A 21,256-nucleotide genomic window follows, 5' to 3' on the forward strand; every position below is an offset into this window, starting at 1 on the left:
AGGTCATGCCATATCAAGAAAGAGGCAGCCCCACTTTGAACAAACACAATGTGGCATTCATGACTTTGTTGTCAAGTCAAACAAGAGACACCTTCTGATATGTTTAGATATTTTTTAATTGTTTCACAAATTATGTGTATATCATAATGAGGGTTTTTTTTTTGTTTTTGTTTGTGCCTCTATTATTGGAGCATGGGACAATAAGATCCTAGGGCAGTGTTTTATATTCTCAAATCAAATGGAAAAGAGGACCCCATTTTCCAATACAGTTAAGACATGCATTGTTCAATAAAGATAAGCCTAATTCAATTGAGGAAGGCTTCAGAGAGGCTTTGTGAATCCCCAAGAGGGAGCACAGTTTAAAGCATTTCCCTAATGTATTTCACCACCAAGCTCTAGTTTCTTTTTAAATGTGTTTTCTTTAAACCAGGTCATAACAAAGGACTAAAATACTAAACTAAAAGGCTTCCTTAGAGGATGAATATGTCATTAATACAATAAATGTTTATGAAATCATCAGAGAGCAATACTTAATAAGCACCTCTTATGTACCAGGCACTGCCTTAGTTGTTGGGTATAGGGGGGTTGAAAGAGACAAAATCTTTGTCCTTAGTAAGCTTGCATTTACTGGAGAAAGGCAACAAACAAGGAATCAATTTAGAAAGTATCACAAGCACAATGGAGAAAGTAAAAGAGCTGAGGGCTGAATGAAAAGGAGGAAGAGCCTTGTGAAGAGTGGGTGGAGTCTTTTAAGGAAGTAGCAACAGCAGATGCAGACCTTGGCACAAAGGTTTCAGACCTTTGGGCTGAGGTTCAGAGCCGTGAAAGAAGATGGGTGGCTGCAGAGGCTCCAACAAGGGCAGAGTGAAGGGGCATGAAGGCAGAGCCAAATGAGGGAGCTTGCTTTCTCAAGTTAGACTTGAAAGTAATGAGCCACTGGAGGCTCTTCTTCGGTGTTAACTTGTTTTTTATTTTTTTACTTTTTAATCATTGATTTTATTGATTTTTAGAGAGAGAGGAAGGGAGAGAGAGAAAGAGAGAAACACTGATTCATTGTTCCACTTACCCATGCCATCACTGGTGGACTTTTACATGTGCCCTGACTGGGGATTGAACCCACAACCTTGGCGTGTAGAGATGATGCTCTAACCAACTGAGCTATCCAGCCAGGGTTTTGCTTTTTATTTTGAAGTACTTTCAAACTTACTAAAACGATGCTAGAATATACAAAGAACTCTCATATATCTTCTACCCAAGTTCCCCTACAAATTCATGGTATAACCATATGAGTTAGGAAACTAATTTGATATAAACCTATCAATTAATAGATTCCATTTAATTTCTACAATTATTCTGATAATATCCTTTATAGCAACTTTTTTTTGTGCAGGATCCAAAAGAATTTTGGGTTGTATATGTTCTTATATCTTTTTAAATTACATCAATCTGGAATAGTCCCTCAGTCTTTTCTTGTCTTCTGAGTACTCGACATTTTAAAAGGTTGCAATCCAATTATTTTGTAGAATGCCCTACAGTTTGTGTTTCTTTGATGTCTCTTCATAATTAGATTTATTGTATGCCTTTTTGGTAGGAATTTCACAGAAGTTATGCTGTATTCTCAGTATAAGACCAAAAGACACATGGTGTTAATTTGTCCCATTTCTAGTGATACTAATTTTGATCTCGGTGGTGTCTATCTGATTTCTCCACTATAAAGTTATTAATTTTTACCTTTGTAATAAATTGTTTTGTGAGGAAAAAACTTTGAAACTAGATAAGTATCTAATTCCTCAATAAACTTTCACCCCTGGTTTTAACATCCATTGATGTTTCATGCCTGATTCATTATCATGATGGTTGCCTAGTGGTGACTTCCTAATTTCATCATTCCTTCGACATGTACTAATTCCATTCTAATGTAAGAAAGAATTTTCCCTTTCCCCCATTCATTCATTCATTCATTCATTCATTCATCTACTTATTCATTCATATTTGTGTGGACTCATGGATTCCTATTATATTCAATGAGTTAAAATTTGTTACTTCATTATTTTTTGTGTGCTCAAGTTGTCCCAAATTTGGGCAGTGGGAGCCCCTTCAGGACAACTCATGTGTCCTTTTGATAGGACCTCATCATTTTTAAGATATCCTTTACTTTCTGACCCAAAAAACTTTCCAGGTTTCTCTTATGCTTCTTCTGCCTCAGCCCTGGAGTCAGCCATTTTCCCCAGGATCCCCAATTCCTTTTCAAGGGGAATAGTATTTATAAACCAAGATCTTAGTGCTAAGTGTGGTCATAGCTATTAGGATCCTCTAGATCCTCTCATAGGTCTGAAGTAAGAAATACACAGCTATGGCTGGGTAGCTAAATTGGTTAGAGCATCATCCCGATATGCCAAAGTTGTGAGTTTGATCCCTAGTTAGGGCACATAAAAGAATCAGCCAGTGAATACATAAATATGTGGAATAATAAATCAATGTCTCTCTATACCTTTCTCTCCTTCTTTCTGGATTATTCTGAAATAATAATATTTATTTATTATTTTTTTGTGTATGTGTGACAAAAATAGAAAGAAAGAGGGACAGATAGGGACAGACAGACAAGAAGGGAGAGAGATGAGAAGCATCAATTCTTTGTTGTGGCTCCTTAGTTGTTCATTGATTGTGTTCTCATATGTGCCTTGACCAGGGGGCTATAGCAGAGCGAATGACTTCTTGCTCAAGCCAGTGACCTGGGCTTAAGCCAGTGACCTTGGGCTTCAAGCCAGTGACTTTTGGGCTCAAGCCAGTGATCATGGGGTCATGTTTATGATCCCACACTCAAGCCAGCGACCCGTGCTCAAGCTGGTGAGCCTGTGCTCAAGCCAATGAGCCTGCGCTCGAGCCAATGAGCCCTCACTGAAGCTGGCAACCTCAGGGTTTCGAACCTGGGTCCTCTGTGTCCCAGTCCAATGTTCTATCCACTGCACCACTGCCTGGTCAGGCTCTGAAACGATAATATCTAAAATGATAGTATTTTGTTAACAAAGATTTCTATATACATATTAAGAAAATTTTTAACTACAATGCTATAACATTTTTAAACATCATGAGAGTTTTCAAATTTCTTCAATCTTAGAGGATTTTAAGCAGGGAATGGACATATTCCAATAGATTTTTATAGTATTTTTTTTAGCCACTGAATGGAGAATAGGGTCCAATGATGAAGGGGAAATCTAATCAGGAGTTTGCTGATTGGATTAGCCATAGGTGATGGTTACTTGGATCAAGTGTATCATGGGAGATAAGAAGGAGGGGTCAGATGCATGTGTGTTTTGGTGATAGAGTGAACAAGACTTGTTTAATAGCCTAGAATTGATATGAGAGAAAAAGTGGAACAAAGAATGACTTTAAAATGTTTGGCCTAAGCAAGTGACTAGCTGTCATATTAATTATCTAGTGCCGTGTAACAAACTGCCTTAAAACGTAAGCATTTACTATTTCTTGTGATTTCTGTGAATTAGGAGTTCAGACAGGTCATAGCAGAGATTCTTGTTCCTGTTCCACATCTGTAGCCTCAGCTGGAAGGCTCAAAGACTGAAGGCTGGAACCATGTGAAGGCCCATTCAACATACATGTGTCATGGTTAATGATGGCAATTTGCTGATTACCTGTGGCAATCAGGTAAATGTACACATGACCTTTCTATGTGATCTGAGCTTTTTAAAAACATGGTGTTTGACTTCAAAAGGTGAATATCTTGCTTGACCAACACTGAGATCCAAGGTTTGAAATCCTGAAGTTGCTTGCTGGAGTACTGGTTCATCCAACTTGAGTGCAGGCTCACCAGCTTGAGCACGGGGTTGCCAGCTTGAATGTAGGATCATCAACATGACCCCAAGGTCACTGGCTTAAACCCAAAGGCCACTGGCTTGGAGCCTAAGGTCACTGGCTTGAGGTCAAGGGTCGCTAGCTTGAGCAAGGGGTAACTGGTTCAGCTGGAGACTCCCTGGTCAAGGCACATATGAGAAAGCAATTAATGAACAATTAAAGTGCCACAACTCTGAGTTGATGCTTCTCATCTTCCTCCCTTCCTGCCTTTCTCTCTCATGCTAAAAAAAAAAAGAAAAGAAAGAAAAAAGAGAAAAAATAGAAAAGGTGAGTATCTTGAGAGAGATAGACAGCCAAGCACAGGAAGTCCTACCTTTTCTATGACTCAGTCTCAGAAATGATATAAACAATCTCTTCTGTACTCCATTGGTCAGGGCAGTCAAACACTAATCAGATCCCACAGGACCCACCTTTCAGGGGGAAAAATATGTTACATTGTAAGAAGAGCATGGGAAATAGAATAAGTATTTTGGTGCAACTACCTTTATAAAATACAATCTGCCATAGGTGCTACACACTAAATGGGCACAACCTGGGTAATGGTGTTTTGGTGGCAATAATAAGCCTGTTTTCACCAAGCAAGAATGTAGAATAGATATAAGAATCTGGAACACTCAAGAGAAATCTAGGTTAAAGATAGAGACTTAGAGGTCATCAAGATATAGATGATAGTTTAAAAACTAGAAAATAACTTCAGGAAAAGGTGTGGGATAAAAAAGAGGGCTTGAGGTCTGGTAGAAGAGGTCTGGCTGTTGAGCACGGAAGGCGTCAGATGAGTGAGCTGTCGTGAAAACCTAGGAAGTTTCAAGAAGGAGGAAGTAGGATCACTTTTACAAAGTACCTCCTATGCTAAGATTTGAACTTTTTAAAATTAAATAATTGGGCCTGACCAGTGGTGGCCCAGTGTAACCTTGAATACTGAAGTCCAAGATTCAAAACCCCGATGTTGCTGGTTTGAGTGTGGGCTTTTTGGCTTGACCGTGGGGTCACTGGCTTGAGCACAGAATCATTGACATGATCCCAAGGTTGTTGGCTTGAGCCCAAAGGTTGCTGGCTTGAGCCCAAGGTCACTGGCTTGAGCAAGGAGTCACTGGCTCAGCTTGAGCCTCCTGGTCAAGATATGTATGAGAAGCTATCAATGAACAACTAAAGAGATGCAACTGCAAGCAGATCCTTCTCACTCTCCTCCCTCCTTCTCTCTCAAAAATCAGTTAAAATTTATTAAAATTAAATTAATTGGAGTGACATTGGTTGAAAGGATTACATAGTTTTCAAGTATATTATATGTTTTACAAATAGAATTAAAAAAAATCAAACTAACTTTGAGTCTGTGTTATAGAAAGCCATGCTGCCCTACCCTCTACCTTTCTCCCCAGTTATGACTTAGATGCTAAAATATTGAACAAGACATGTGAACACTTAGGGTATTTCATATTTCCTGTCTTTCATGGCAATTGGGGCCCAGCTACTGACAAACTGGTGTCTTCCACTCAATTCCGTAAACAAACAAACAAAAACAAGTAGGAAAATCTCTCTTTCAAAAAGCGTCTTGTGCACCCCTAAGCTGGCTGTCCTGATACTGGTTCCGTCACATCCAGCAATGTAGGTAGTTTTAACCCTAATTTTTCCACAGTCCTTCTGCCACTGCAGGAAAGTCAGGTAGCCCTGCATCAGAGCATGGAGACTGCTAGCAGGGGAGGTGCTGCATTTGCTGTATTCCAAACTCTTCAAGTACATCTCACTTTGAAAATGTAGCAACCAAAAACTTATCTGGATTAGTTAATTGCCTTCAAGCAAGGTTACAGGTAACCTGGCCTAAAATTCTCCTTTAAAAAAAATTCTAATCTCAAGTTTTTGCCTTCCTACTGTTGGAACCCTCTTTCCTCAGAACCCAGGTTACTGCAGAATCAAAGAGACTAATGCAAGCATCAGAGACCACTTTCCCATTTCATTTACTCCTTTTTCTGTGCAAAATTGAGGTGGGTCTTGGGGAATGACAAAGCATCAAGATGGAAACTGGAAAATCAGCCACAATCTGAGTTATATCTTCAATGCTGTTGGTAGGAGCTGGTAAGATAATGAATGCTTTTCTCTTCCTCAATAAATAAAGAACACAGGAAGGAGTTGGCTTTCATGAGGAAGTGCAGCAAGTTCCAAGGATCCCTTTTTAAGATTCTGAACTGACAAAGCATTTTTAGGCAGTGGGTGAAGAACCAGCTTTTGAATCCTGGCCTTGCTGCTTATATTTTTTAAGATTCTGAACTGACAAAGCATTTTTAGGCAGTGGGTGAAGAACCAGCTTTTGAATCCTGGCCTTGCTGCTTATATATTTGCTCTTGGTGCATGAGCCCTGTGCTCTTACCCAGTGAGGGGATACAAAGGCACAGACCCTGGAGTCAGACTGCCCAGGTTCAAGTCCTCATCAAACCGAAAGATCTAGTGCTCAACATGTGGCCTAGTGATCAAACAGCACCAATAATGGAGGTACAGACTGAGAGTGCACACTTCCTATGTACACAGCATCTTCTAGGATGGATTTATTTTTTATCCAAAAATGTTTAACATGAATCTAAGTAAGGGCTCTTTCTTAACATTCAGGTTACAGGAAATACTAGGTACTGAACAACAGCATTAGGAAAAAAAAATATCCGCAGCTGTTCTGTTCTCTTGAAAAAGTAAATGTCATTGGGGGAAAAAAAGTTGAGGAATATAATCAGATGCAGTGTGTGAAATGTGATTGGGGGCTTGTATGAAAAGTCTTGGCCGTAAAGACTCTGAAACTTGAATATGGATTGGATATTAGTTGGTACAAGGGAAATGTTCTTAAATCTTTTCATTGTGAATACATTATTTATGTAGGGATGACATGTCATGAGGTCTTCAACATGAGCATTATTCAATGAACTACTTACAGAGAGAAACAAACATATAAATCAAATATAGCAAAATGTTCACAATTGTTGAAGCTTGGTGGTGGATATATAGGTCTCTGTTACATTATTCTTTCAATTTTTCTATATGTCTGAGAGCTTTAAAATAGGCATTTTGGAGGAAATTTTGCTTCCACAGCTCCTACCAATACGTTTACCAATACACCTGCCTTTGTGCCGCATCTCCATCCTGAGGGAAGACTTCTCCTTTTTGTGGCTAGTATCTTCATGGCATACTGGAGCTCATCACTTTCACTCACTTCTTTTTCTCACATTACAATCTTTCCCTCTTTTGGCCCCATACACCATTCTATCTACTACTGAGCTTAATTATCTTCACTACCCTTAACAGAAAAACTCAATTCAAAAACTTATTGACTACCTACTGTGTGCTGCAGATATGATACTGAACAAAAGAAGAAAGCACTGGTCTCCTGGAGCTCATGTTTTAGTTGGTGAAGATAGATAAAAAACAGAGTAAGTAAACAAATGATGTAGTATGTAAGAGAGTCTAGGTGATAAGAGAAAATGAAGCAAAGTAATAGGGATGGAGTACATGAATAGAGAGGTTCCAGCACTGTTGACAACCTATATGAAAGCTTGTAAAGATAGGGCCCTGCGCCAAGGCAGATGGCTTAGGAAGCAGAGCCCCAGCTAGGTTCCATGCCTCATCTTTTCCCTTTGACCAGGCAGCTTTGTAGACTAGCCATGTTATACAACCATATGGGGTTGACTCTGGTGGTTCTGCAACTTAAATCAGGTGGGTTTGTACATACCTTAGATTTTCCTATAGTTAAAATGGAGAGCTATTGATAGTTTGAGCAGAGAGTAGTATGATCTGACTTACAGGGTTTAAAAAATCACTTTGACCACTGTGTTGACCATGGACTGTAGGGGAAACAAAGATGGTAGCAGGAAAACCAGATAGAAAAATAATCTAAGTGAGAGAGGATGATATCACAGATGCTAGGTTAGTGGTGAAGCTGGTATACAGTGACCCAATTCTAGATATACTTTTTAATAGACTTAAAAATATCTGCCAATGGCCTGACCTGTGGGGTGCAGTGGACAAAGAATTGACCTGTAATGCTGAGGTCACTGGTTCAAGGTCTTGGGCTTGCCTGGTCAAGGCACATAAGAGAAGCAACTATGAGTTGATGCTTCCTGTTCCTTGCACCACCCCCTTTCTCTCTCTCTCTCTCTCTCTCTCTAAAAATTAATAAATAAGTTTAAAAAAATCTGCTAATGAAGTGGATTTGAAGAGTACAAGAAAGAGAGAAATCAAGATGACTCTGGGGTGGGGGCCTGAGCAACCAGAAGGATGAAGTTTTGATTATCTAAGATGAAAAGATTACAGGTAGACCAGGGTTTGGGAGAAAGATAAACAGTTTGATATTGAATGTTAAATTTTAGCTGCCTATTAGAATCCAAGTGGAGATGGGTACAGAAATCTAGAATCCATGGTCTCAGAGAGTTCTGTCTAAGCCCCTCCCACAGTGAGGAGAGCTGACTGACCCGCGTAACCAATGGCAGAAATGACCGTGTGTGCCTTCCAAGCCTAGGTCATACAGGATGTTGTAGCTTTCACCTTGCCCACTCTCTTGGATTGCTCCTCGTGGGGGAAGTCAGCATGGTATCATGAGGATAGTCAAGCAGCCTGCAGACAGGCCCCTGCAGGGAAGAGCAGTGCTCTGCTAACTAGCAGCACCATTTGAGAGTGAACTGTCTTGACAGTGAACTATCTTAGGAGCAGATCTCAAACCCATCAAGCTTTCAGGCCAGAATCCCTTGACTATGCTGCTCCCAAACTCCTGACCCACAGAAATTGTGTGAAATAACATGTTTATTGTTGCTCAAAACTGGTAAATTTTGGGGTAATCTATTATGCCACAGTTGGCATGACTTCTGCTGGTTCTCCTTAGGATTTTGCATTTGCTTTTCCTTCTGCCTAAAACTCCAATACCTCAGAGATTTGTATGTCTTAATCTCTTACTTCCCTCAGCTCTCTTCTAAAATGTCATGCTATGCAGTTAGACAGCAATGTAACAATAAATAACAAATACAGGGTGTGTTTCAGATACCCAGGAGATAGATGCAACTGGATTTAGCAAACAATTGGATATGAGGGATAAAATACAGTAGAAGGGTCCAAATGACTCTCAAACTATTGGTTTGTGTAAGTAGTTTGTGCAATTCCTGGATTTAGGAAAACAGGTTTGAAGAAAATTTTTTTTATTTATTCAGTGAGAGAAGGGGGGAGACAGAGAGACAGACTCCTGCATGCACCCTGACCAGGATCCACCTGGCAAGCTCACTAGGAGGTGGTGCTCTGCCCATCTGGGACATTGCTCCATTGCTCAGCAACCAGGCTCTTCTTAGCACCTGAGGCAGAGTCCATGGAACCATCCTTAGCATTCGGGGCCAACTTGCTCCAATTGAGCCATGGCTGCAGGAGGGGAAGAAAGAGAAAGAGAGTAGCAAGAGGGGGAGGCATAGAGAAGCAGATAGGTGCTTCTGCTTCTCCTGTGTGCCCTGATGCCCTGTAGGGGCAGGCCAATGTTCTACCACAGAGCCAACCGGCCAGGGCCTGAAGAAGAGATTATAAATTTAGTTTTGGAGCTGCTGAATTTGTAATGTCTAATAAATATCCAAGTGGATATGTCTAATATGCAGGTAGATATGCCATTTGTAACACAGAAGACAGATTGGGACTAGAAATATAGATCTTAAAATCAGGGCTAGCTATACAATTTGCAGGGCCCTACGCAAAATAAAAATGCAGAGCCTCTTGTTCAAAGACTGCATGATGTCCATCAGTTGTCAGGTCCCCCTCTCACCAATTTGTAGGATCAACAGACCATGCCCTGACTGAGAGTGGGAAAGTTGGGCCAGGTAGCTCCTCTTCCCATGCCCTTTATGTTCCAAACTGCATAGAGGGGCGATGTCCAAGAGATTGCAACTTTTCTGCCAGGATGCACTGAAATAGGAGATGGGCAAGAGACTCATCTCCACTGAGTCATCCTCCAGGTACACTGTGGCACTGCCAGTCTAGGGCAGGAACAACTGCCACCATGCTCTGTCCTAAGGTAACATGGGTATATACACCTGACCTGACCTTTCTTTTTTTTTTTTTTTTGTATTTTTCTGAAGCTGGAAACGGGGAGAGACAGTCAGACAGACTCCCTCATGCGCCCGACCGGGATCCACCCGGCATGCCCACCAGGGGCGACGCTCTGCCCACCAGGGGGCGATGCTCTGCCCCTCCGGGGCGTCGCTCTGCTGCGACCAGAGCCATTCTAGCGCCTGGGGCAGAGGCCAAGGAGCCATCCCCAGCGCCCGGGCCATCTTTGCTCCAATGGAGCCTCGCTGTGGGAAGGGAAGAGAGACACAGAGGGGAAGGAGAGGGGGAGGGGTGGAGAAGCAGACGGGCACTTCTCCTGTGTGCCCTGGCCGGGAATCGAACCCGGGACTTCTGCACGCCAGGCCGACGCTCTACCACTGAGCCAACCGGCCAGGGCCTGACTTGACCTTTTCTTGCACCCTTGCCCATGTCCCTCCCACGTCCTGGTGGTTCTAGTCTTGAATGGGACAAAGGGGAGGATGGGCGGAGCTGAGGTGCCAGAGGATGGAGGCGCTGGCACTGAGAACCGACCCTAAGGAGGCAGTACTGCATGTGAACTCAGACAAGCTCCACTGTGTAAGTTTTATTGAACTTCACTTACAAAGCAAAAATTCAAAGGTAACATGATTAAGAATTTCATGTCAGCAACCACAGAGCATTAGGACCCCAAGAATTAAGCATTTCAATGTGTAGGGCCCTGTGTGAATGAACTGTTTGAATGCCTACGAATCTAGCCTTGCTTGGAATAGATAGTTTAGTTATAAGACTAAATAAGTTCTGCCTGACCAGGTGGTGGCACAGTGGATACAGTGTCAGACTGGGGTGCGGAAGACCCAGGTTTGAGACCCCAAGGTCGCCAGCTTGAGCGCAGGCTCATCTGGTTTGAGCAAAGCTCACCAGCTTGGACCCAAGGTCGCTGGCTCCAGCAAGGGGTTACTCAGTCTGCTGCAGCCCCACGGTCAAGGCACATATGAGAAAGCAATCAATGAACAACTAAGGTGTTACAACGAAAAACTGATGATTGATGCTTCTCATCTCTCTGCATTCGTGTGTGTCTGTCCCTATTTATCCCTCTCTCTGGCTCTCTCTATGTCTCTTTAAAAAATTTTTTTAAAAAAAGACTAAATTCAAAAGGGAGATGAGAAGAAAAGGGGCTTGAGGACTAAAGTCAGAGAAGCCCGAAGATGTAAGGGATGGGCAGACACAGAACAGCCTGTTGCAGACAAAAGTGAAACTAATCAGAAGACCAATGAGAAGGAGAATACTTGGTCTATGATCTCTGACTTGGAAAAGCTTGGCAAATCCAATAACCTGGCCATATCCTGCTAAGCACATTTTATTTCACAAAGTATTCATGATATAAATGATAATTTTTCAGGGTCATCAGTATGATTCTTACATAGGCCTATTAACTTGATTATTTTTGAAGCATATATCACTCAGTTGGAAAAAAAATGCATGAGAGAAGCTGCAAGAAATAAAATGGGTTATTAAATGAAATAATGGAGTTTACTAATAATAGACTGACAGCTAACCTAAGTAAATAATTCATTTCCCTTCCAGCCACAGACACCTTTTCACATAAAGCCAGCAATGTCTCTCTGCAACATTTATCAAGCAAGAAAAATGTAAACTTTTAAAATCTGTGAAGAATTTTAGATGACTCATTGAAACCTGTTGCAAAATCAACCACAAGAGTTTTCTAACTACTTATTAACTTTGAGCGAAGTCTTAGGCCATAAAAACCAGACCATTTGGTGAGAGAACTGTGGCAGGGAGTTGATGAGACTTTGAGAGTTTGGAATTGGTGGGGGGAAAAGTGTGTGTGTGTGTGTGTGTGTGTGTGTGTGTGTGTGTGTGTGTGTGAATGTATTCAGAAACGTCTCTGGAAGTGGTTTATAATATATCTAAGAACACAGATTCTGGAACAAGCTGTTTGGGTTTGAATCCCAGCCCTGCCACTTACTGCCTGTGTGATTTTGGACAAGTTATTCAATTGCCCTGTGAGTAAAACAGTGGTAATGACTCCTAGGGTTGTTATGAGAAATAAATAACTGAATGTAGAACATTTAGAACTGTGTCTAGCACATAAAAAACACCGTACATGTACTTGTTAAATGAAAATTATGAAAATGAATCAGGTAACCAAAATAGCTCCGTAATTTCTACTACAGGAGGCCCATCAAGCATGGGAGAGAGTCCCTAAAAGAAAACCACCATTTCCTCCTCATTTTTTTTCTGTATTCTTCCATCTTTTCTCCTCCCAGCCATCTTCAGAGTACTGTTTTCTCTTTATATTAAAAACAATTTTCTTTATTCAGATAGGCCTTAAGAAGTATAGTGTTTCCTGGATATTAAATGTAATTTTCTCATGTTTTAAAATGCATACTTATGGCTGTTTTTCCTTTTATGATTAGTCTCAATGCTTTATTTCTTTCATATAAAACATCAAAAATATGTGTATGGGAAAATAAAATGCACAGTAGCTTTAGTGTTATAATAGTTATCATAATTATCATAGTAATTCTGGCACTTCAATGGAAAAAATAGAAAAAGTTTCAATGAGAAGTGTTAGAGAGACAATAAATATATAATTTCAAATATACCTTCAGTCCTCTTGAGAAGTCAAACTGGCCTATCTAAATTCACCAGCCTTTTTGAAAAAAAGTTCTGCAGAAGGAGGATCCTAGGAACCTGCAGTTTAAACTACGCTATGTGAATTCAAAACAGAAATCCTTTCGGATTTGTTCTTTTGTTCCCTTTGGTCTCCAGGAATGCATTCTTTTACTTTGTGTCTCAATTTTATTTCAATACTTTCTTTGTTTCCTCGGGTTATTACAGTTTTTCACACAGCTTTAGAGTAGAGTTTACATGGTGGAGGTCTTGGGTTTCCTTGGCGGTTCTGACACGTAGGAACAAGCTTTAGAACAGCGGTCCTCAACCTGTGGGTCGCGACCCCGGCGGGGGTTGAACGACCAAAACACAGGGGTCGCCTAAAACGCCCTGTGTTTTGGTCGTTCGACCCCCGCCGGGGTCGCGACCCACAGGTTGAGAACCGCTGCTTTAGAAGGTCCAGATGGGCTGCACACTTGGTGATCATCTTGGACCACTCCCTGTGTGTGCTCAGCCGGCGGGGGTAGGGGGCGCTTCTCTCCCTTCCCAGCCTCACTTGATGCGGAAATCCTCCGACCTTTTGTGAACATGTTTCTTTGAATCTCGTTACTTTCTTTTGTTGCCTGCTATCTACGAGTTTTGCCTCTTTTCCCTGTACTCTCCCCCCACTCCGTCTTCCCTTCAGCATACTCGTTCTCTCCTTTAGAGTCAGAAGAATTGGCTCCACGTGGCCTTTAAACACGATTCAAACGGGCTCACCTTCAGGGCTCTCCACGTGAGCTGTAGCAGCGTTTTCTCCTCTCCAGTCACAGAAATCAGAGGGAGCAACCCATCTGGGTATTCCTATTTGACCCTAGAACAAAAAGCTGCCTCGTCTGGGGGCAGCGTTTGCGGAGCCCTGTCCACTCCCACCCCCGCGCGTTCCCGCCTCGCCCTTCCGCGAGGTCACTCGCGTACAGAGCGCGAGCACTAGCTACTCCCTGCGGTCCCCAACTTCCTTCTGAGCGCCCGAGAAGCCGGGGGAAGTCAGTCGCTCCGCGGCCGCCTCGCCGCGCTCTGGGCATGCTCAGTGGCGAGGGGTAGCCTCGGGCGCTGGGTTTGGATCGGCGGCCGCCTGGGCTCGGCTTCCCGGAGCGCGGGCTGGGCGCAGCGGGGAGCGAGCGGGGAGCGAGACCCGCCCCGCGGTCCCCACCCGGGCGCCGGGCCTGCGACAGCCGCGTCGTTCCGGACCCCGGGGGCTCCAACTTTGCACCAAGTTCGGATCCGCCTTCGGGGGAGCCGTGCAAATGATGGTCAGGGACATTTTGTTAGAAATGGAGCAGGAGGAGGACGACGATGAGGATGGAGATATCGGTGAGCAGGGGGGTCACTGCGGTGGGACGGTGTGGGGCCCCGCGTCTCCTCCGGAACGCCCGCGCGGGAGGAAGTTGGGGATTGCGCGTGGGCTCTGCACCCGCCGCGGGGGAGGTTGGCGAGGACCCTCAGCCACTCCCGAGGAGCGCGGGCGGCTCCCAGGCGGGGAGAAGGGAGCCCGCGCCGCCGTCCGGGGGCCGCAGTGCGGCCACCTCGGGCCGCCTCCCGGCTGGGCTCGCGGCGCCGACGACCCCTGGAAGGCCGGAGAGGTGGGGCGCACGCAGGGGCCCCGAGAACGGTGTCTTGATGGGGAAGGGACTAGCCCCGAACAGTGACGGGAGACTCGGAGACGCCGCGGCGCGCGGAAGTCTTGACTCAGAAACAACTACTTTTGGGTCATTTCCTCCGCCTAGAAGCAGCGCTGGGAACCCTGAGGGCCGGCGTGGGCCGCGAGCCCGTGGGCAGCGGCCGGGGCAGGGAGGGCAGGGCTGTGACCCACCTGAATTCTCCCTAGGTGACAGCGGGGAGGCGGGCTGGGGACCGGGTGGGCCGGCCGGGGAACTGATTTGTGGCCGCGGGCCGGCAGCCTTTTTTCCTCTGCAGAGCCCGCGAGGTGGTAATCGGAGGAGGAAGCCCTTAGGTAGGGTGGACCGCAGGCATTTCCTACGAGTCCAGAAGGCCCCTGGACCTTGGGGGACGCCGCAAGCCCATTCCTAATTAGCATAGAAGTTGTAAAAGGAACGGCGAGAGCGCTGTTTAACAGTAAATAAGCAAACACAAGGAGTGGAGGAGACAAGGGGAAAGCAATTGGAGTGGAAGGAAAATCAGGTCTCTAAAGAGTGCACTGCCAGGGAATGATGACACTGTGTCCCTCCAGAAGACTGGCAATTAAGTTACCATGCTGGTCTGTTCAACAGACTCCGCCTCACGTTCCTGGATACCAGATCACTTGAAAACATAACAGTTCTTGTTCATGTCCTAAGCCCTGTTTTCCTCTAATTACTTTAGAAAGTAACTCAATTTTAGGAGCTAGGTGTGGTTTTTCTTCCTTTCACAGCCTAGGTATTGCTTATTTTTTTATTTTTCTCTGTTGAAATATAGTTGACACTTAACATTGTATATGTTTAAGGTGTGCAGTGTGTTGATTTGATACAATTATGTATTCAAAAATGATTACTACTGTACCATTAGCTAACACCTCCATCACTTACCATTTCTTTTTATGTGTGTGGTGAAAACATTTAAGATCTACTCTCTTAACATCTTTCAAGTATATGACAGAGTATTATTAACTGTAATCACTGTGCATTAATTAGATCCTCAGAACTTCCTCATCTTGTACTAGAAGCTTGATCAACATCTCCCAATTCCCCTATTCTGTTTCTATGAATTCAGCTCTTTTAGATTTCACAAATAAGTTATATCAGGCAGTATTTGTATTCTATCTCTGATTTATTTCACTTAGCATACTGCCCTCAAGTTCCATCCTTGGTGTCACAAATGGCAGGATTTCCTTCTTTCTCGTAGCTGAATTCTATTACATTGTCTATGTGTACCATATCTCTGTTCATCTGTAGTCAGACAATTAAGTTGTTTTATATCTCGGCTGTTGTAGTCATTGTTCATTTAGATTCACAGAACTTGATAACTTTCTTGTTGACCAGGGACAAATTGAATAGAGGGGATTTTACTTCATGGTTCGGCTTACTTGTCATTCAGTTAAGAACAACTCTTATTAGGTACCCATCCTTATGGAGGGAGCAAAAGTATTTTTCTTTTGTATAGGAGAGAAAACTGAAGCTCACAGGTGCATCGCTAGTTAAGGTTTAGACCCAGGTTTTCTGATAATCTGTGCAAGACCTACACAGATTAATGGACTTTCCGCCTGGTAACTCCAGCTGTCAGATAATGTGTAATGCTATTGTCAGGCTTTAGTAGTAAATCATGAATATATGAAAATATAAATCATAGGAGCAAACTTTAATAAGTTATAATAAAATTAGCAGCCTGTTTCATTGGAAAATACTCGTTTGTTATGGTGCTGAAGTGTCACTATTTACATTGCGTATGGTAAATAAATAATGGTTAAAACCCAAATGGAAAATTAAGTAAACAAGACACTCTGAGCTTTGTTTGTCCTGCAGTTTAGAAAGAAAACTAACTTGGTCTAGTCTGTACTTACATGATGAGGCAGCATATAATTTATCTTAAGTGTGTGGCAATAGGATCTTTTCATTTATAATTACAGATGCAATCAATGCTAGTTCTATCAAGTGAAACAGTGTAGATATATTTAAAAACAATTTTTATCTCTGCCCTTCGTTCATCCTACCCTTCATAGGGTACTAATATGAATACCTTAGTGTGTATATGGATCAATTCAACATATTTTCTGTCAAGAACAAAAATCTTGTAAATATGTCTCAGCAGTTTTTGGTTGTTACATAAATTTAATGTGGGTTGCAGTGATTTTGTATTAAGAGAAAATGTTTACTATGCCAAGGCGTAGTTTATGTCATTGTAACAATATAAGCCTTTTAAAAAGTTACTAGGAGTAGGCTGATAGTATACAGCCTTTTGTGAAATAATTACAATTTCCAACTATGGGAGAGGACTCTGGTGACATGACTATGATTTTAACCTCTGCTTCTAGTTTTGTAATGTAGGGTTGTGTTAAAGGGCAGTATATTTCTCCTAGTACTTGGTTGTCACTCTTAATAGTTGTATAGTAACTTAAAACCCACTCAGGTGCTGAAGATTTCTATGAAATCTTTTTATAAATATTAACTTTACAATTCAGAGCAGGAGAATTATTTTGACATAAGTTACTGGACAGAGCAGGAGAGTTATATTGTATACGATCCTTGATAAAACATCTGTCAACAGCTAATTTGCAAGAGACAAAAAGAAAAAAGCACTTTTTTTTTTTTTTAGAAAAAAAAACTTTTAAAACTAGATGTAGCCCCTGGTTACATCAAAGAGGTGTTTTGCATACATACATACATGGAAATGTGCCCTCTCCTAAACTTCCTTCCTTCCTTCCTTCCTTCCTTCCTCCCTCCCTCCCTCCCTCCCTTCCTTTCTTTCAACTTCCTTCCTTCCTCCCTTCCCCTTCCCCTTCCCCTTCCCCTCCCTCCCTCCCTCCCTTCCTTCCTTCCTTCTCTCTTTCTTTTAAATGAGATTCTGCTTGCTTTTGAAGAACTTTTCAGTGACTTGAAGCAAAAAGATTGCCTCCTTGTTTGGCATGAACCAATCAATCTAGAGAATCAAAGATGGTCGTAAGTCTTACTGCAGGCGTCTTTTCCATATGTGCTTAATTTATGGCCACCAGAAATTATGCCCAAAGGTTTGCGAATGAGGCAACTTGTTGGTATGAAAGCATTTTTGAAAAAGGCCACTTATTTTCTCCATGAGCTTCAAAACAACCAACTACAGATGTTACAACCAGGATGTAGTGGCAGGAAATATTTGGCCAGCAGCCCTGCTGCACGAGTGCTGGTGGGTGGAGCTTGTGTGTCAGCGTCTGTGCGACTGGTGTGTAGAAGAGGCTCCTTGGCCCCCCCCACTCCAGAGTACCCTCCTCCGCCCCCCCCAAATTATCAGAGAATTGAATTCAACATCTTTTCCTGTTGATGTAGAAAGTGATAGAAACAGCTTTTGTAGCCAGAATGTAGCTGTTGCATTTAGAATGCTGTTTTATTTTGTTTCTAGCATTTCTATGGTTCAGACTTTACTGAGAGAGGAAAAGTGTTCTCAAAGAAGAAGGAGGTTACAGAAGCAAGTTCGATAGTTCAGGCAAAAAGTTTTTGGTTTAGGTGGTTGGCTGTATTGCATTCCCGGGCTATTTATGGAAGAGTTTACTGTCTGAGACCTGTAGCTAATGGTCATGTCACTGGGGTGGGGTGGGTGGGCAGGCAGAGGCCTATTACTGCTGAGAGATGTTGCTTCAGTTGAACCTCGCAGTTGGTTTTATTAGCTCCCTGTTCACACGGTCTCTATCACCCCACCACCTACTTCATGTTTAATCACCTGTAAATCTTGTCCTAGCCCCAGTTTTGCTTAAGCAACATTAACTGAGCAAACCTGCTGTGCGAGGTGCAGGGTTAGATCCTGTGCTGGGTGTTGGGTAACTGGAAATGAGATGCACCTTTTGGCCAGGAAGAGGTGGGTTCCATGCCATTATTGAGGTAAGGATACAACCATGGGCGAAGAATGGGAGACAGCTTCACAGGAGGGATTAGTGGGCCAGGTATCACAGGACCAGGCAGGTGTGGTGCCATAATCAGAAGGAGATTCAGAAATTCCAAGTAGTCACCTGGGGTGAAGGGAGCAGTCACAAGGCTGGGGATGTTGGGAGGGATTGCACCACGAGAAATCTTCCTCACGTTTTAAGGATTTTGGATTTTACTGTATATGTGCTTTGTAGTCCCGGAAAGCTTTCAAGGAAAGGAGTGCTAGGATTGAATTTGTCCTTGGAAAGCTCTTCGTGACAGCATGTTGAAATGTGGGTTGGAGAGAGGAGATGGCAGAGGTAAGCCTTTCCAGTAGTCAGGCTCAGAAATGTCTGCAGGGGGTGGGGGTGGGGTTAGAGTGGTCATGGGATTAGAGGTGAGTCTGAGGCTTCCGAAAGAGTCAGCCTCTATAAGGTCTCACAAGACCAATTGCTTCCAGAAGGCAGAGAGGAGTCCTGGATGAGCCTCAGACTTGAATTGAGTGATTTAGGTGGAAAGTGGTGGCCAGAGGAGGAGGAGGAGAACAGATTTGCAGGAGGGGAGAATTTTCTATTCTTCTAACAAGTCTTTCGCATTTCTCCTCTGCTTTGGCTGAGACCATTTCCCTTCCTTGTGATTCCAGACTAACTTCCTCTTTTCCGGGTCTTCCGGTCCTGTCACAAACCCAGAAAGCTATTTCTGATCCTCCTAGCCCAAAGTGCCCACCAGTGCCTTCTCACACCCCTGATTTTTCCATTCTACCCGATTAGCTGTCACCTTGGAATTTGTCTTTGTTGTTCATTATTTTTGCATTAATGATCCCCACAACTAGAGTGTAAATTTCTTGGGGACTGGGACATTTGGGTTTTCTAGTGATCATACAAAATATTCCAATGTTGTAGTCATCCTATTGCTATATTAAAAAAATATTCTCTCCCCCCATGTATATGGCAGCGTTGTTCACAGTAGCAAAGATCTGGAAACAGCCCAAGTGTCTGTCAGTGAACAAGTAGATTATAAAGCTGTGGTACATATATACTATGGAATACTATGGGGCCATGAAAAAGAAGGGAATCTTACCTTTTACGACAACATGGATGAACCTGAAAACTATTATGTTGAGTGAAATAAGCCAGGCAGAGAAAGAAAAATATCATATGACCTCACTCATTTGAGGAATCCAATGAATAATGTGAACTGAGGAACAGAATTGAGACAGAGGAGGGATCAAAGGGACCAGAGGAAAAGAGGACAGAGGGAAAGGGGATGATAGGATGGGATAAACCTGAAGGGAAGGGGGAAGGGCATAATGGGGAGGGGGGCAAGGGAGATGTTGAGGGGAATATGGGAGAGGGGAGATGCATTCGGGGCAACACTAGAATCTGTGTAAACACAATAAATTAAAATCAGTAAAAAAAAATATATTCTTTCTTGCTCACTGTCATCTAAAATGTAAGTTCCTGAAGGCAGAGGTGTTGTGTGCTTTGTGTTCTAAGCTATGTCCTTAGTGTCTAGAGTGCTGCTTTTTATTAAGTAGAAGTGAGCAAGTCACTGTTGAAAGAATGAATTAATGAATTGTTCTTTTCAAATAATCTGATTAACATAATGCTTAGTGATTTTATGGCCCTGGTAGAAATTTCGTTTATGGCATTTGAGATTCCCTCAGTCATCTCTTATAAAAATGGTGAACATACATATTCTGCGAGGCACTTAACTAGACTCTGGACCTAGCTGACCTCCAGTACCTCACTATCTAGGAAGGAAACAGATATGTGAATAGATAATTGCAGTAATCTTTGATTCTTGCTGTAATCAAGATGAGTACCAGGGTCAGTCCTGGCACCAAGGAGAAAGAATGGAACCTTGTTTTGGTGAATCCAAGATAGTTCTGAAGAGGCAGTTCCTGGGCCAGCCCTAATAGAGATGAGGGGATAAGGGAAGGAATGGGCCTAGGACAAGGGAGTTTCCTGAGCAGTCCAGAATGTGCCATGATTTCTCAAATAATGCTTTTATTTATTTTTTAAAAGATTTTTATTAATTTTAGAGGAGAGAGGGAGAGAGAGGCAGAGAGGCATGGGGATTGGAAGAGCAGGAAGCATCAACTTGTAGTTGCTTCTCATATGTGCCTTGACTGGGCAAGCCTGGGGTTTCGAACTGGCAACTTCAGTATTATTCCAGGTCAAAGCTTTATCCACTGCACCATTATCGGTTAGGCTCAAAGAATGCTTTTAAACCTTGATGCTATCCTTGCCTAATTTTCTATGGCAAGGGGTCATTTGTGTGTGTGTGTGTGTGTGTGTTTATTATATATATGTTTTTCTGTCAGGGTGATGACAGCTGAAAAACAAAGCAGGCAAACAGCTCTTAAAGTGTCTCTTCTTGAGCTTAGTCATTTTGGTCCTTTTTCATAAACCTTTGTTATTTTCAGTTTCAAATCCACAGTCACAATTTATCTTCCAGATCCTAATGCATGGGTCAAATAATTACTTTCCAAAGGGTTCTCCAGTCTCCCTTATAATTCTCATTATTCTTTGGCTCTGAAACAAACTCAGCTCTAACAGAGTAAAGGAGTTCCACACATATGCCTTTGGCAACAGTCACCTCTGTGGATTGCTGTACAGTTTATTTTCCTTTTAGAAACCAAGAAGTTCAGACCAAAAGCTCCCATGAAGATTTACATCAGAGATACTATTTAAATTCTAAAATACTTGAAGGAAGATTATAATGTATTATGTATTATTAAGAATCCCACAATCTAGCTTTAAAGGATGGTCTTGAACTCTCAAAGTGGTATTTGTATAAGGTTGAATTAAAATGAGTGTATTTTAATAAAAGTTTTCACTCTGATAATACTTTAATTTCTTTCTGTTTTCATACTTCTCAGTTGTGTTTTGTATTCTAGCCAATTGAATTCATCTTAACAAAAAGCTTATAGTCTTGGAAGGTCAACAGAGCTGTGTTATTGACCTTTGTACCCCATAGCCTGCACATCATAATGCTTTCCACGTAGTAGATATTCAACAAATGTTTGTTAAGGGACTGTGTTTTTTAATATACATAATGTTATTACAAATTTAAAACACAATGCAACATTCTGAAAAGTCCAAAATTTACTGTTGATACTAATTCCTGTGAGTTTGCTGGGCTAACATGCACAA

At 42.5% G+C, this 21,256-nt stretch overlaps 1 protein-coding gene and 1 long non-coding RNA gene across 4 annotated transcripts in view; one reads left to right on the plus strand and one right to left on the minus strand.

Moving 5' to 3' along the window:
- LOC136395008 (uncharacterized) overlaps positions 1–13,419 on the minus strand; it is an 88,294-nt gene extending 74,875 nt beyond the window's left edge. Inside the window, exon 1 of one of the 2 annotated variants that reach the window (XR_010749254.1) lies at positions 13,294–13,419. This is a non-coding gene — a long non-coding RNA (uncharacterized lncRNA). The remainder of the gene's footprint in view (positions 1–13,293) is intronic. The other variant, XR_010749253.1, reaches the window with a different exon arrangement.
- A 112-nt stretch (positions 13,420–13,531) lies between these two features.
- Positions 13,532–21,256, plus strand: part of ANO6 (anoctamin 6) — a 215,313-nt gene continuing 207,588 nt past the window's right edge. Inside the window, exon 1 of one of the 2 annotated variants that reach the window (XM_066369015.1) lies at positions 13,532–13,887. In XM_066369015.1, the coding sequence (XP_066225112.1) occupies positions 13,821–13,887 (67 nt within the window). In that variant the 5' untranslated portion in view covers positions 13,532–13,820. The remainder of the gene's footprint in view (positions 13,888–21,256) is intronic. The other variant, XM_066369016.1, reaches the window with a different exon arrangement.

Source organism: Saccopteryx leptura, chromosome 2 (genome assembly GCF_036850995.1).
Source record: "Saccopteryx leptura isolate mSacLep1 chromosome 2, mSacLep1_pri_phased_curated, whole genome shotgun sequence".
Classification (NCBI taxonomy): Eukaryota; Metazoa; Chordata; class Mammalia; order Chiroptera; family Emballonuridae; genus Saccopteryx; species Saccopteryx leptura.